General features: G+C 47.1%; 1 protein-coding gene across 1 annotated transcript in view; it reads right to left on the bottom strand.

Moving 5' to 3' along the window:
• The window catches only part of si:dkey-49n23.1 (semaphorin-3D), a 68,891-nt gene that overhangs the window by 2,368 nt on the left and 50,658 nt on the right, over positions 1–15,865 (bottom strand). The window contains exons 5-17 of the mRNA XM_035630344.2: positions 15,857–15,865; positions 14,933–15,023; positions 13,058–13,186; positions 12,769–12,911; positions 11,830–11,944; positions 11,087–11,156; positions 10,099–10,243; positions 8,176–8,398; positions 5,538–5,626; positions 2,884–2,925; positions 2,333–2,490; positions 1,578–1,642; positions 64–203 (exon numbers count right to left, since the gene is read on the bottom strand). The exon at positions 15,857–15,865 is cut by the window's right edge and continues 111 nt beyond it. Coding sequence (XP_035486237.2) covers positions 64–203; positions 1,578–1,642; positions 2,333–2,490; positions 2,884–2,925; positions 5,538–5,626; positions 8,176–8,398; positions 10,099–10,243; positions 11,087–11,156; positions 11,830–11,944; positions 12,769–12,911; positions 13,058–13,186; positions 14,933–15,023; positions 15,857–15,865 — 1,419 coding nt within the window. The remainder of the gene's footprint in view (positions 1–63; positions 204–1,577; positions 1,643–2,332; positions 2,491–2,883; positions 2,926–5,537; positions 5,627–8,175; positions 8,399–10,098; positions 10,244–11,086; positions 11,157–11,829; positions 11,945–12,768; positions 12,912–13,057; positions 13,187–14,932; positions 15,024–15,856) is intronic.

Raw genomic sequence — 15,865 nt, forward strand, 5'->3', positions numbered from 1 at the left:
TCCTGCCCTCTGAAGCAGCACCAGCTGATATTTACTAATGGAGAGAGAATCAGTCCGACTCACTTTGCTCTCATGTGTCTGGCTGAGAGTTTGCTGCTGCACCGTCCACCTGAGCTCGGCCTGAGGCGACCGAGCAACGCACTCCAGGAAGGAGGAGTTCCCCTCCACGCCGTACACCGACCTCACCTCCACAGAGTCCGAACCTGGCGGAGAAAAAAATAGAAGCATATTTAGTTTATCAAGAGTTTCTGTGCGAAAACAAACGAAGAGTGGGACGATACAAATCAGTTTCATCACATGTGCGTCACACTCTGAACAGGAGGAGAAAAAAAGTGACACTTGCAGGTAAAGAAAAGGAAAACTTGTCAATACCTTATGGAAACATTTCTGTGAACTGTTTATTAATATAATTTCCTCAAGTGTAATAATATTTATTGCCACTGCGGCAGAGAAAACTGTAGTTACACAGTTCATCACCTAGAGGGCGCCCTAGTCCTACCTGCGGCACAGAAAGGTAAAGAAGGCATTTTCCAAACTACTTAAAAAATTAAAAAAAAAAACTGTATGGCAGATCTGCAACAGCAACAGACTTTGGTTATGCAAAATAAAGTATGAACAATGTGGTGAAAGCAGTACAGATATTCAGTGTGTCTCAATTGCATCCAGCCGTAAACAGCGTATACTAAACACTGTACTGTTTTTTTAAGTTAGTTACAAAAAGACATTTTATACAAACAGTAAATTACATGATGGACATTTAAGGAAATCATGGTGTTACAGGGATTATGAAGAAGGCAGGGTCAGATGTCAACCAAACTCTGACTTTAAAATAATTAATTATAATTTAACTACAAATAGACATTGAATTGTATCCTCGAAGCTGTAATATATATATATATATATGTACAGTATATATATATATAAATTTGTTCACAACATCGTGACAATGGTGAGTATCTGCCTCTATACTGCCCCTACTGTTCATGTGCATATTGCAACCTGCAGACAAGTAGAATTGCACAACTGATGTACCGATCGGACGCAGGATATGTGAGGCAGCCGTGATGTAGTTAAAAGCAGGTACAGCTCCGACCTGAGTCTGGAAACAAACTTTTGTCTACAGTAACGGGGACATTTCCAGTATAAATCTTAGATTTAATACAACAACAACTGGAATTTGGGAGTTTCTGGATGGATACAGTCTTATTTGGACCTTTCAGACATAAAGACTGGTTAATCACGTGTGTCTGAGTTGATATAAGGAGCTCATGTAATCTTCAGGTATTCGCCCGCTGCCACGAGAATCAAACAGAGTCGAGGATTTACGCAGATCTCTCACGGAGCTGTTGGCCAAACGGACAAAAAACCACCGTGACAGGGTTTTTTTTCTCCATTCCCTCCCTGCGGTGGCGCTGACTTCAACATACATAATCAGTCACGCCGAGTGTATATGTAAGAGGAAATCCTCTCTGTTTCTAAGTAACCGCACTGGTTGTCCATCGCGGAAAACCGACGACAGGAACATATTTGAAACAGAGGCGGGTTTATTCGGATCAGATGGCGGAAATCCTCCTTACCGTCCTCTGTGACTGGGCACTGGCTCCAGGGGTCTCCGTGTTTCACATCCTGTCTCCGTGCCCGCCTAACACACACACGCACACACACACACACACACACACACACACACACACGATGAGTTGCCTTAGATGGAAACAGTTGTCACACTTGCCCTCAGGTGTGGAGAGGGACTGTTCCACCATTTGGGCGTAAAAAAACTCCACCACTGATCAACGACAGAAAACTTTAAAAACAACCACAACCATGGGACTTTATTGACACAAAATAAAAGTCCCATGTTTGAGTTTTCAAAGGGTTTTTCTGTCGTTGATTTCGGACCAGTGGTGGAGTTTCTGCTCTTTAACATGAAAGTTTACTTGTTCTAAAAGTCCTGCGTGTTCTGTGTTGTCAGGGTTTTCACAGCTTGGTCTTGAAGGATAAAATATTTGAAAGTAATAAACCTGGGATGCAAAGTGGAGGGGTGGCTTTTATAAGACGTGGGGCGCCTCCCAGGCTCTGAGGTATCGAGCTCCAACCACGCCGGTAGGATTTCGTTTTAAAACGAATCCCCTCTTGCCACGTTGGCGCCTCGTGTCCACAATTGTCACGACACGACAAAGGGAAAAAGAATCACCAACGGCAAGTTTGACGTACGTCCAGTAGATGGGGAGCTTAACCCGTCTGTGCTTCTGAGTTCTTGTATGTGTTCACACTTCATGACCTCCCATAACCCTCCCAGTATCCGCCAGGCCCAGTCTCCCCCGTCCCTCTCTACCTCTTGCTGGTGGGGAAGAATCTGGAGCAGGTCTGTCCGTCCCAGGAGCAGTAGGGGTCCCGGGCCAGGCAGCACTCGGCGCAGTCGCTCCCGTACAGCTCGCACCTCTGGAGGCCGAGCTGGGCCACGCCGAGCTCGCTCGACACATACAGCTGTTGCTGTGGACGACAGGAGGAGATGGATTTGGTTGTTTTTTTTGTAGTTGTATTTTTGTTGTTGTTGTCGGCTGTCGTTGCCTCAACAGTTTCTCAACAACAACCATATAATGAGTTTTAATCATGAGTCACAACCACAACTGCTCTCATATTGGAACAGACATTTTGACTAAATGAACCAGTTTACCAATAAAACTTTATACGAGCCGTTTAATAATATCAAAAGAGAACCTTAGATCTGATTATAATCTTGTTTCTCCTGAAAGTGAGTGATGTTTTGTACAAACCTATTCTGAAAACACAACACACACACACACGCACACACACGCGCACACGCGCGCGCACACACACACACACACACACACACGCACAGTAAAAGTCAGACGGTTGACCTACTCTCTTGGTCGACAGCTCCATGCTCATGATGGGAGTCGGACTCTGTGGGATAAGAAAAAGGAACATTTCACCAAAGTCCACATTTATACACACGTGCGTCAAGAGATGTTTACAGATAACCAAGCTCATGCATGTGATTTTAATGGATCGGTGGTGCATGGTTGTAGAAACCATGGAATAACGGCACAAATGAATTGTTTCAACAAACAGTACAAATGGAAAATCAACACACTTAATACAGAATTAATGCAATTAATAAAAGCTTCATGCAGAGTTTGCACATCTGGTTCTCTTTTCCTGAAGAGTTGATGCATTGACGTGTTTTTGATTGGTTGCCTGAAGCGAGGTCTGTGGTTTTCACTCTTTTAATTCTGCGAAACATAAAACACGTCACTCAATACCACAGTCATGGTTCTTTTGCGTCTCTTGTTCGGGGACAAACATCCTAAACATAAACATCATCGCATCACAACATGAGAACTGAACTCTCACTCTTACAGCCAGCGCTGCGTTTGTTCTGAGAGGTCCGCGTCAAATCGAGTTACACGATGGGAGCTCAGCGGTGGTGTAATCTGTTTAAGGCCCGACCTTTGCGTTTGACCTCTGTCGACTGCATTCGGGCTTCAAAAGTCATAAATAAAAGGGATGCTCATCTGCGAGGATCATCTCACAGAACAAAACCTTTAACATAACTTGATTTTCGGGTAGAGTCAAAAAAGTCACTGGAAAAATTCCTCGGGGCTTTTTTGTTGCGGGAACCAGGTTGATGCTAATTTCGGAGTCGACCAACATAAAAATATGTGTTTTCAGTTCAGATCATCTTTGTCAGGTTGGTTCTTATACTGTGATGCTGGATCAAGAGAATGTGCAGACCAGTGGGGTTTTAAATTCTTTGTCTTAAGAGCCTGTCAGACAAAACAAGATGGCGGTTAATAAGAAACTTCATTCATTCCTTCATTCCTTCATTCAGCACACCAGACGACACTATGCCCATTGTTCGCAGACGGAGTCAGAGCGAGCGGCGGCTCGTATGACCGGCACAGAAAACGATCGGCGCTGATCTTTAACCAAACTGATATTTCAGCCGAGCAGAGGTCGAGGTGAACGGATACGTTAAACGCCGCGACCTGGCTCTGAGGTCAAGGCGGCTGCCGAGATTAACAAACCCTAATGAGTCTCTCTCTCTCTCTCTCTCGCTCGCTCTCTTTCCCTCGGAGGGGTAAATTACCCCACAGCTCCAATTTTTTTCTAGATCACTGCCTCGGAGTCGGTGACCCCCGACCGCTCTGAGTGAGTGGAGGGGTCGAACCGGAGCAGGAGGCAGCGATTAGAGGAGACTCCGGGAGCCGCGCAGTGCCTCCGACCTGAACCCCAGTCACGGTTCGACCCGTGCGTGGACAGAGGACTGTGGAATGAACGCGACGGTTTGTCCTGCAGCTGCTCTCGGCTCTGGAAACGGGTTAGTTCCTGTTTGAATCTCAGTCATAAGAGAACAGACAATGAGCGTCTGGTTTCCTGCTTGTTTGTTTGTGCTGGTTTTCAGTCTTTTCCTCCTTCCCTTCACCTGTGTGTTGTTCTCTTTCCTTCTTCTCTCACTGGACTCTTTTTTGTAATCTTTTTAAATCCTCCTTGTTTTTCCTCCTCGTCTCCTGCTCCTGTTTACCAAAAAGATACAAATAAGAATGCACCCTCCCTATTATAGTCATGCTCTATTTGTGCCCATTTGCCCTCCTCGCTCCCCTCTGCTCGTCCGCCCGACCAGTTTATAAACACAGAGGATCTTGGGAAATATGCGGCCCTGCTGCTATCTGCTTTTCTGTTTAGTGGAGTCGTTCCAGGCAAACGCGCTCCCGTTGGAAAAGGACATGCACGGCCTCACGCAGCGCATCGCATGGTGCAAGGGCTGCGGGACGGGCAGTGGGAGACACTGAGAACACACTCCTGCGTGGCTACGTGTGTGTGTGTGTGTGTGTGTGTGTGTGTGTGTGTGTGTGTGAGAGTGTGTGTGTGTGTGTGTGTGTGTGTGAGTGAGTGTGTGTGAGTGAGTGTGTGTGTGTGTGTGTGTGTGTGTGAGTGAGTGAGTGAGTGTGTGTGTGTGTGTGTGTGTGTGTGTGTGTGTGCGTGTGGACATTAAAGGTTCTGTGTGAGTTGAAGTAGAAACCTTAGCAGGAGGTTAGTTCAGTGGTTCCCAAACTAAGGGTCGGGGGCCTCCTAGGGGACCAGGGGGGGGGGGGGGGGGGGGGGTCATTCAGCCCCACTAGGATGAGCATACTTTAGCCACAATTGTTATAAAAGATATATAAGTCACATTTCTAATAAAAAATAAAAAATATGTTGTCAGCCTTCTGATTTTCTTTCGCCCCCACGTGACCCCTGAGGTGATTATGACAGATTAGCGACAGCGTCAAAATCGCAGCAGGGGGATTGACAGCATAGGGAAACATTGTGACATTTATATTTTTGTGAACTGGCTCAAATTAATACTCTTCATAAGCTTCAGCCACCTGTGAGGATAAAAGGGGGGGGGGGTCACACAGTCTCCCTGACCCCCTTGTTATTTCAGAAACACCTCATATGCCACAGGCATGTTTCGTTTTCTTATTCATTTGAAAGTAGCACCTGTCATTCAAAGAAAAAGCTGAGCGGAGTCTCACCTGGAAGACGGTCAGTTCCTCCAGGAGAATCTCCTCTGTGGCCCAGTTGTCCTTGACGACGGACACCGCCTTCACCACCTTCCCGTCATCTGGAAACAGAAAAGGACAGTTACCGGACAGCACACATTTCATCCGTATTAAGAATAATGAAGATAGTCCTAGTGATGAAGTTGATTTACATTACACAAAAACAGAGATTCTCTAGAGACAAAACAACGACAAGGTCAATTCGCCACAATGTCAGCCATCGTCGCGATCGCTAGCGCCGACAGTGGGTGTTTGAAAATTTAGATTTTTAGGTATTTTATATGGTCTATTGGTGAAGTGGCGTTGATCACTGTGGGGGGGATCAATTTCGTCCCCATCGGGCATAAAAAACAAATTCCGCAGGGGCGGGGACATGTAGACCAGAAAGGGGCAAAATCGCCCCCTGGTAATGTGAGTGGATAAAAGTAACTCAGCTCTCACGAAGCTCCAGGCTCCAGCTGCTCAAGCATGTGTGAAGTCCATGTTAGGGTTTATATTTGAATTCTAATGATCAGGGCCAGTTATGACTCTGTGGTTTATTTTCAGCGAGGTCAGCGCTCATCGCTCTGGGAACCTCACATGGACAAATAGATCTGGTCCTGAGGTTAGGACAGTGGGAGTCTGGTCTGCTGACTAGTCTATTTTTGTCTGCCTGCATGAATCTCAGCAGCGTCACGATGATCTTTCTTGGATGCACGGTGACACGTCAGGCTTTAACTAGCCTGGTAAAGATGTTTCGATGTAGCGAATGCTTGCCGTCACATTTCGGATATTGCGCTAGCTATTAACTTTAATCCACGTCTTCAAAGTTCCATTCATTTTACGTTGCTAACGTTACCAATTTTGCTGACAATAATTTGCTTTTGGATTTGTTTTGGAAATGACCTGAATTCGACGGACCAACTGTACGTTACTCATAATGTGGTCAGACAGGTTTATTGTTACAGTTGCATAATCATGTCACTCGCGAGGGAAGTAGCCTATATGTCCGGCTCGCGGACGACGACACGAGTTGTATCGAAACGACCTTGTGACGGTTTTTCTTTTTAGTTGTAGTGGTTATAAAATAAATTCATAAACGTCGATAGGTCATAAATCCCACTGCCAATGGGACATGGGTCACAGTAAAAAGTTAAAGTACACATTAATTATCTGAGATATTTTGGCATCATTTTTGTACAGTGTCAGGAAGTGGAGATGTGTCGTCCATCTTTTTTTTACAGTGTATAATAAAATTAAATTTAAAAATAACAACATTAAAAATGTCCATATAAAATGTTCAACAGGATGAACATGCAGACCTAGCGAGCCACTACTCAGGTCAATGCATGACCCCTGGCGAGTGACCCGTAGACTTCTCAAACGTATATTTTATTGGTAGAATAAACCAACTTGACGTTAGCGCGTGGCTACGCAGCATAATATATTTTGAAAAAGGGGGCCATTTACGAAAGCCTATCATCCATCAGACAGGAAGACGAGAGGACGGGATTCGGCCCGGTCGTGCCACGTGGAAGTCCGGAACACTTGAAAGAGCAGAAAGAGCATTTGTCAGGCAGGTGGACGTGCGGTTCGATGGGGAGATGAGAGATGGTTCGAGAGGAATCCACTTAGAGGAGACGTATGGAGCCAGCGGAGCACCTCTGGCCCCGCGGCCTGTCACCAGCAGTTAGATTACCTCCACCATTTATCACACACACCGCCATTCACTGTCACACACACACACACACACATGGGGTTAAAGCAGCAGGAGGGACATGCACCGATACACACACTTAAACATCCAGACACACACTCAAGAGCCCGTTCACCCCGTCACAAGCGTTGCTTTAGGATAAAACATTGACTCTGTCCATTTTTCATCTTCAGAAGTTCTTCAAAAGAGAGGATGAAAAAATGAACCACACTCACTTTGACACTTGGTTCAAAATGAAATGGAACTTTTTCACTTGTGCCCTGTTAGTTTCCACTCGACCTGTACCTGCTCTCTGGCCCCAGTTTGTGCCTCTCATATATCACCTTCATGTCCGAGGGACAGAGCTAAGCGTCCGGCACTCTGGGAAAAAACTAAACGTCCGTCGGGTTTTTGAAAAAACCCAGAAGGTCCTAAACTTGACGCTTTTCTGAGTGTTTCCAGAATCCTCGTAGACTCCTCCGACCATCTACATGACAAGACAAGCTGCAATTGTTTGTTTGTTTTTGACCATAGACTTTATATAAAGATGGACGACGCGTCTCCACTTTGACGTCCACTGAAGAAAAAAGAAGCCAAAATGATGATAAGATGACAGAAACCATCTTTGGAGACGTTTATTAATCATGTACTTTGATTTTTTTTTTTGTTTGGTCCCATCTGCTAACATGAAGGGGGCAGGGTTTATGACCTATACTGCAGCCAGCCACCAGGGGGCGATCCAGATGTTTTGACCTCAGTTTTGGGAGCCGTCATGTCGCACCATATTTTTTTTGCGTTTGCTTCCATATCATCCCACACATCTTTCTTTATTAATTATTATTTTTCCCGCTTTATCTTATTGGCATCAACTTTCTTTTCCTTCATCATCTCCCTGTCCTTCAAGCTCTTCCTCCTCCTCCTCCTCCTCCTCCTCACCTGTGCCCAGGTGTAAGACGTCGTAGGGTCCGTCCTCGGCGTCCACCCTGTCCACCACCACTCTCTTCAACATGTAGGGCGCGTTGACCCGGGTTAATATGGGCCTGCCGCCCAGGGGCGGGACCGGCTCCCACATCAGCTGATGCTGCCGCATGAAGCTCACCACCTCGTCGGGGAAGTCCTTGGTGGACTTGTGGAGGGCGTCGTACGTCTCGCTGGGACACTGGAGGAGAAACATGATGACCAAGGAGGCAAGAGGCTGCATAACTGTGTCCGTTTTACGTCATAAAAACACTTTCTTGTTCATCTGACGAGCGATGAGGACGTAAAGTAGACAACACACAAAAAAAAATCATCCATGTGAAAGCAAAAGATAATTTTCTCTGAAGTTCCGACCCGGCGTCTGAACAAACAGTGTTCGCTGTTTTAAATCACGTCAGATGTGGTCATGTTCATTTGTGGGTGTTTGCCCTTGATGAAAGGAGAACAGGAGAAAGATGGAAAGACGAGGAAAAACTACAGAGAATATTCAGCAACATGGAAGCCATTATTCTGTGTGTGTGTGTGTGTGTGTCTGTGTGTGTGTGTGTGTGTGTGTGTGTGTGTGTGTGCGAGTGGAGGTTATGACCACAGCATCGCTGTGATTCTTTCACTTTGCTTTTAATCAGTCTCCCCTGACCCAAAGCACCACCGCCCTGACTCCACACTAACACACACACACACTCACGCATGCACGCACGCACGGGGACACACACAGACACACACACACACACACACACACACACACTCACTCACACACACACACACACACACACACACACACTCACGCACGCACGCACGGGGACACACACATACACACACACACACACACACACACACAGACACACACACTTACCCACACACACACACGCACACACACACACGCACACACACACACACACGCGTGGCCGACCTCTTCCCCAATCAACGGGGATGATGTAAAACCGCCGCGCAGCCGAGGTGAAATTCCCCAACAGGGAGGGCGAAACAACACCTGACCCACTCGAACACTAAAGCCACAGCTCAGCTCTCCCGACGTGTTGAAGTTTCCCAGAGGAGCTCACAGCTGAGGCGTTAAATCACCAGAGCTCCGAGCCCCCACCGCGGCTCCATCGGCCTGTTTTCATTACGCGTGTGATGTGTCTTGTGTGACTCCAGAGCTCGCAGGGAAACTCTTAGTTGGCCGCACAAATATAAATGTCGTGTTTACAGAGAATTATGAGCCGTGAGCTTTCCGCGAGCGAGCGGGAAAATAAAAAGAATCACCTTACTTTACCCTTAAAGGCTCCGTTTTGCTCAAATTGCTCAACTTTATTTTCGTCACTCATGGCCGCAGCACTTTTGCTTTCGTCGCCAAGGTTTTGAGACAGTCTGAAACTTCTGTGTATGATTATAATGGAGGCCAGAGGAATAAGAAAAACAAGTGTCCCTGTCGCATTGGATAATCCACTGTAAAACATTTTCACAGGGTGTGTTTATTCTGATACTGCTGTATAATTTTTAAGTGTATTGTTTTTCCTGCCGTATCCTCAAAGGGGCTCACTCAGACATTATCTGGAAATATTAATAGGGCCCTGGCAAGAAAAGTTCCGGTTACATACATCCCCTTTCGGAAAAAAGTCCAATGTCCAGACTTCGGTGCGTGTCTGAAAGCAGCTTATTTATTCCCTCAACGCAGCGATTCCTTGAAGCTCCCACGGGCCTCCATCTTGCTGTATGTGCGTTACACCAAGAAACGAAAAGACCTAAACTCAACAACAGGCCAAAACATGACCACCTTTAAAAGTGTCGGCGTCGACGCCAGATGGGATTTTGTGTCAAATTGGTTCATTCTCGTAGGATGTGAAACAACAATGTGGCGTTTGCAGGGCAAAGACAACTCACAGTTCCAGGTCTGGGATAAGGGATGCGGCCTTTGTACTCCACCCAGCGATAGTCGGGACCTTCCTTGTGGGCGAACGGCCCGTTGAAAGCCGCTCGGATGGACGCCATGGAGTAGACGCACACCGCCGAGCCACGAAATATAGAGCTGTGGGAGAGAGAGCAGGGGTTGAGTGGAGGCTGTGAGCGACGGGAGGTTCGAGGAAAGAGAGAGGAGGAGGAGAAGAAGAAGAAGAAGAAGAAGAAGAAGAGGAGGAGGAGTTACCAATTTCTTTCAATGTATATGTGGAACAGGGACGCTCCTCAAAAACAAAAGAGAAAGAAACTGACGAAAGAGTGATGGAGAATAGGAAAAGACAGAAAGGAGGGAGGGATGGGAGGAAAGGAAGGATGGAGGGATGGGAGGAGAGGAGAGGGGGAAAAAAAAGAAGTGGGAGTGCTGTTACACGTCAGGGTTACAATAACAAAACCAGCTGGGCCTCTTCACCTCTGACCCCGACACCCACCCACACACCCGACCTCTGATCCTCCACACCGCTGGGCGTGCACGTGCTCCAGTGGTCTGCCGCTGCGCTCAACCCCCCGACCGACCCCCCGACCGACCCCCCGACCGACCCCCGACTCACCGAGTTAGTATTAAAAAGAAGCTTCCTTCCATTGTTAATTCAAACATCACATTTCTTAGGAAAGCTACAGATAAATTGTAATAAATATAGAAACCTTTCCAAAAAGAGCTGTTGGAGTTCTTCAGAATGCTCAGGAAAGGTGCTTCAATGCTTCCTTTCCTATCTCCTTTAGTTGTTTTAGTTCTGAAGCCTGTATCATTTTTCATATTTCAATTCCAACCTTGTTAATGAATAAATAATTTTCGAAGTCGCCTTCGTGATGCGTTTTTTTTTTGTGGTCCATCTTCGGAAATGTGTAGTTTTTTTTTTGTTGTCTGCAGGATACACTGTATACTGTGAACATTGTGTGACGAGCGCGCTCTCACCTGGAAGTGCTGAAGACGCCATAGATGGTGGGATTTTGAGGGTCTTTGGTCTCCAGAACAAAGATGTCCTCTGGAGAAACAACAACAACACACGGTCACGGCAATAAAAATGAATCAGTATGAATCCAGACAGTTTCTCAGAATCTGAACTATATGCCATATGAATAAGGTTTTATTGATTAACTGTCGGGCAAAGATCTAAAACATATTTAATATATCAATAGATCTGTAATAACTCCACATGCCTCCGCTTATTTCTTAAAAAACCACAGAGATCTTAAAAGTGTATCTTAAAAATGCGAAAGCAAATTGGAAGTGAGCCTGATCCAGTGTGAGTTGGACCAGATCTGGTTTATCTGGCTCATTCTTGGCTGATATGCGGCACCGCTCGGGCTCGAGTGCGGCCCAGATCTGGCCAACGGGCGCGGAACGCCCTCATTCCACACCAGACGATAGGCAGGCCGAATGAAAGCGTGTGGGTCAGATCTGGGCCACAGCAATGTGGCTTCGTGGGAAGGTGCGCAGAGACAAGGGAGGAGACAAGAGGGAAGGAAAGGAGGGGACATCTTTGACTCGTCAGGCTGCGTCCTCGTTGCAGAGCGAAGGGGAAGATAAAGCAAAGGAGAAAAGAAAACAGGCGAGACAATGGTCTGCTCCGGAGAGGTTAAATACGAGAAGGAGGGCGGCGAAGAGGATGGAAGAGCCGGAGGAAGGAAAAGGAAGGGGAGGGAATCGAACGTTACCCAGCTCATCAAACTGCGTGTTGACTCCGGACGGCCCGGGAACAGAACAGACCAGTCTGGCTTTGAGGAAGGTCGTCCAGCGGTTGATCAGACTCCGCTTCCCTCCGACGTCGTTCTGGACGGGGACGGAGGAATGGGAAGGAAAGAATACAAAGAATACGAGTTGTTTCAATTCACAATATTTCCCACCGTTACAGATCAATCGATTTGCTGATTGATAGAAAAATAATCAGTAACCGCTCCAGCTTCTTAAAGGAGAGAATCTGCTGACTTCACTTGTCTTAAACTAGAATGAACCAAATCATTTGTGGGTTTTGAGAAGTATTGATTGTTAGCCTGGGACCCAGATGAATTCTGGGAGCTCATTTCATTTGCACCGCCAGATTCACTCTGGATCCTCCTCCATTGGAAAGTGATTTCCAACCGGCAGAAACTTGCCGGTCCAATCACAACCGCCTATCTGATAATGGGCGGGGTTTACACCAGCAGCGACTCCTGTGGACAACCAAGATGGCCGCCGCCGATGAACGAGCATTTGACCAAAAATAACCGATATTTTCACATTTCTCCCGCAGAAAAAACGTCGACGCTCGTTCACACACATTGTGGAATCATCATCGTGGCATTTCGACTAAAACGCATTGGACTATTAGTCTGTCTACGACAGGCCACATGGATTGAAACAAAAGCAGCAGTCGTGAAGGTGTCCGTTTGGGTTCTGGTGGTTTTCGTGTTGAACATTTCAAACCGTTCTCTAACATTTTACAGCTGAACGTGAACTTGAAAAGCTCACGGCCACAAGCTGTGAGCTCTGGAGGAAACCGTCAGCTGCGCAGGACTCTGCACGATCGTCCGTCAGATGCGGCACACGCCACTGCGAGGCCTGGCCACAGCGGACCGGACCAGACCACGTGTTGTTTTTTTTTTATGCATTCCTACCTTGCAGACCCGGGCCACGCGACTGTACACCCTCTTGTCCCACTGGCCGGCCTCCACCGCCTTCTCCTTGAAGAAGAAGTAAACCTTGTCGTCGTCGGGACTGTGGGTGTCGGGGATGGAGAAGGAGCCGACAAACTCCGGCTCTGAGGGGCAGACGGGGCACGGTTAGATGTCTCTGTGTGTGTGTGTGTGTGTGTGTGTGTGTGTGTGTGTGCGCATCAAACTCAAAGAAGAGGAACGTGAGAGAGGATGAAAAGGAAAAAAAGAAAGAAGAGAGTTTGGTTCTCACCGTTCAGCCAGTTTTGGTCGTAGGCCTCGGTGCGGATGTAGTGTTGACTGCTGCCCTGGATCGTCGTGCGGAAGATCGCGGCGTTGGCGCCCATGAAGTCCACCGAGGTGCCCGCGTACAGTTCACCATCTCGGGGGGGGGGAACAGAGGGAGACAACGTTGCATTCTTTTGTGAAAAAAATTGAGAGCTACAACTTCTTCCTCGTGAAATGTTATTCGCCCACTGAGGTCGATTTCCTTTGCTGCTCAACCGCGGAGACGTTTGCAACGATCATAGTTCGAGTCCCGGTTTTAACAAGCTAGAATTTATGGTTTCATATTCAATCATTTCCCTCTGCTAATTACATTTTTGAATCCCACAAACGAAGAACATATCCCAGCATTCAGCTACAGCCCCGAGTTCACTGTAAACGGTCGCAGAGCATGCGAGTCATCGTGCGCACACTGACTCAAGCGGCAGCTTTTTTTCATTATAGCTCGGAATCTACGATAATGACTCGGAGCGAAGGCCGTAAACATCTTAAAACCTCCAACCGCATCATGTGATGTTTTATGTGCGCACACGCGCACGGCACAGTCGACAACATACTGTACTGAACGCCTGCAGCTACGAGCTGGACGCGGAGCAGAGACTGTAAATGAAAAATAGACGGTGAAGCCTGAGACTTGTATTCTCTGCCATGACCAGCAGGGGGCGACTCCACTGGTTGTTTCCATAGAAGTTCATGAGAAAACGACTCTACTTCTACACTTGATTAATGACGTCATCAAACATTTTCCCTAGGAGTTTGTGTTTCAATCTTTCATTTTCAGGTCTTCTTCGATACGACATGATGTTCATTTTGTAAAATTATGGTCCGTCTGGAATCAAATAGACGATAAGGCGGGGCATGTATCGTGGCGTGGATACAGCGTGATTGACAGCTAGAACTTCCCAACAGGTGCAGGTCACAGGTGTACGTGGACGTGCAGTATCCTCGAATGTATATTGGTAGATCGTGCCACTTTTTCTTAAAACATCAGATATCTAATTTTGGAGTCAAATTAGTTCACGCTCTTCCAAGCCCTCTTTGACAATTGCCATGTTGCCACTGGGTGTCCTGGTGATCCCGGGATTACGTAGCAGTTGCCCCCTGCCAGGGTTGTACCTGCTCCAGGACATGGACACCCGGGCCCCCCCCTCCCCCCTCTCACGGAGCCTGACCTGGGCGGGGAGCTCCTGGTGGCGGGGGCCTGGTTGGGCCCAGCCTGTCAGATCTACATGGAGCCGCCACCATCACCACGTGGGCCCACCGCCCACTGGGGTCGCAGTTATGAGGGTCAAGGGGTTATTAAATATCCCATCTGGTCTGGGAAACACTCCAGGAGGAGCTGGAAAGTGTCGCTGAGGAGACGGATGTCTGGAACACCCTGATTAACCTGCTGCCACCGCGACCCGACCTCCGATAAGCAGAAGAACACGGACGCATGACGGATCCTCCTGAGCCTCCTGACAATCTCCGGCTAAAAACTAAAGCTTGCTGTTGAAGGTCAAAGTCGTTTGTTTTTTTCGCACCGCTGTCGACGCGAGCACAACGATCGGATTGAAAAGACGGTTGGTTGTGTTTCTTATGTCCTTTTAATGTCGCACGGGGCAACAGCCGACGTCGGCGCGTGCAAGAGGTCGAGCGGACCACACACGCCACGGCCGGACGGGCGATCTGCAGCGGGGGATCGGACAGCGGGAGGGATTGTACGCCGCACAAGATGAGTGTCGCCGGAATATGAACACAGCAGTTAGAAGATGACAGGAAGTGATTTACTCTGTGTGTGTGTGTGTGTGTGTGGGCGGGCGGACACACAATGTGCTGTGTGTGGACGGCGGCCGGGACCTACCGGTCAGTCTGGCAGTGAAGGTCTCTCTGGGACTGAAGGGACATTTCCCTTGTCCCGACTCCGTCGCATGAGACAACATGAACAACGGACCCTAACAGAGAGAGAGAGGGGGAGAGAGGGAGGGCAAGAGAGAGAGAGAGGGAGAGAGAGAGACCACACAAAGACACAGAATGAGCGATAAACACAAGGTCGAAGTGGAGAAACGGAGTCCGTCGCCACTTATTTTGATCGATTTCCTCCTTTGCAAAACTGAAACTGTGAAAACTGACGACAACACGCTCGTTTGTCACTGATGGTTGGGAGGAGGCAGGATAGGTCACTGTATTCATCCCCACGGGCGTAGCACTGAATTCGGGGCCCCAAAGGGAAACAGCGGTGATACAGCAGCATTAACATGGATCACAGAAACGCATCCATCACTTACACATACAGACATGAGGCAGATGAAGGACGTGTTCACAACTATATATTGACACACACATAAGCTATTATACTACTAGATGATAAAAAATGTACTTTAAGATAATCAATAAATATCTCTGTGCGTTGCCTCTCAGAAGATAAGTCTCCTCTCTGTCATTATGAAGAATAGAGTTGGACAGGAAACATGAAATCAAGTTAGTTTATATTAAAATAGGATTTTTTTTTTTATGAATTTGTCAAAAAGAAAAGGGAATGTTTCCATCTGGAAGCTTCAGATCTTATCTGATTTATTATCATTATTTTGTTTTATTTCTGTATTATTTTATTCCATAATCTTATTCTCCTGAGCATATATGCGGTTCCTGTCTGATCGCAACTTCCCGCCCGGCATGGCCACAAACCTTCTGAATTTCTACTTTGCATCTTTTTCTTTTTGAAGTGCTGTCTAAATAAAGTTCATCACGACGTATTAGTAACTTTTTCTTTTTCTTTTTTTTTCACCTCGGCGTT

Source organism: Scophthalmus maximus, chromosome 6 (assembly GCF_022379125.1).
Source record: "Scophthalmus maximus strain ysfricsl-2021 chromosome 6, ASM2237912v1, whole genome shotgun sequence".
NCBI classification, from domain to species: domain Eukaryota; kingdom Metazoa; phylum Chordata; class Actinopteri; order Pleuronectiformes; family Scophthalmidae; genus Scophthalmus; species Scophthalmus maximus.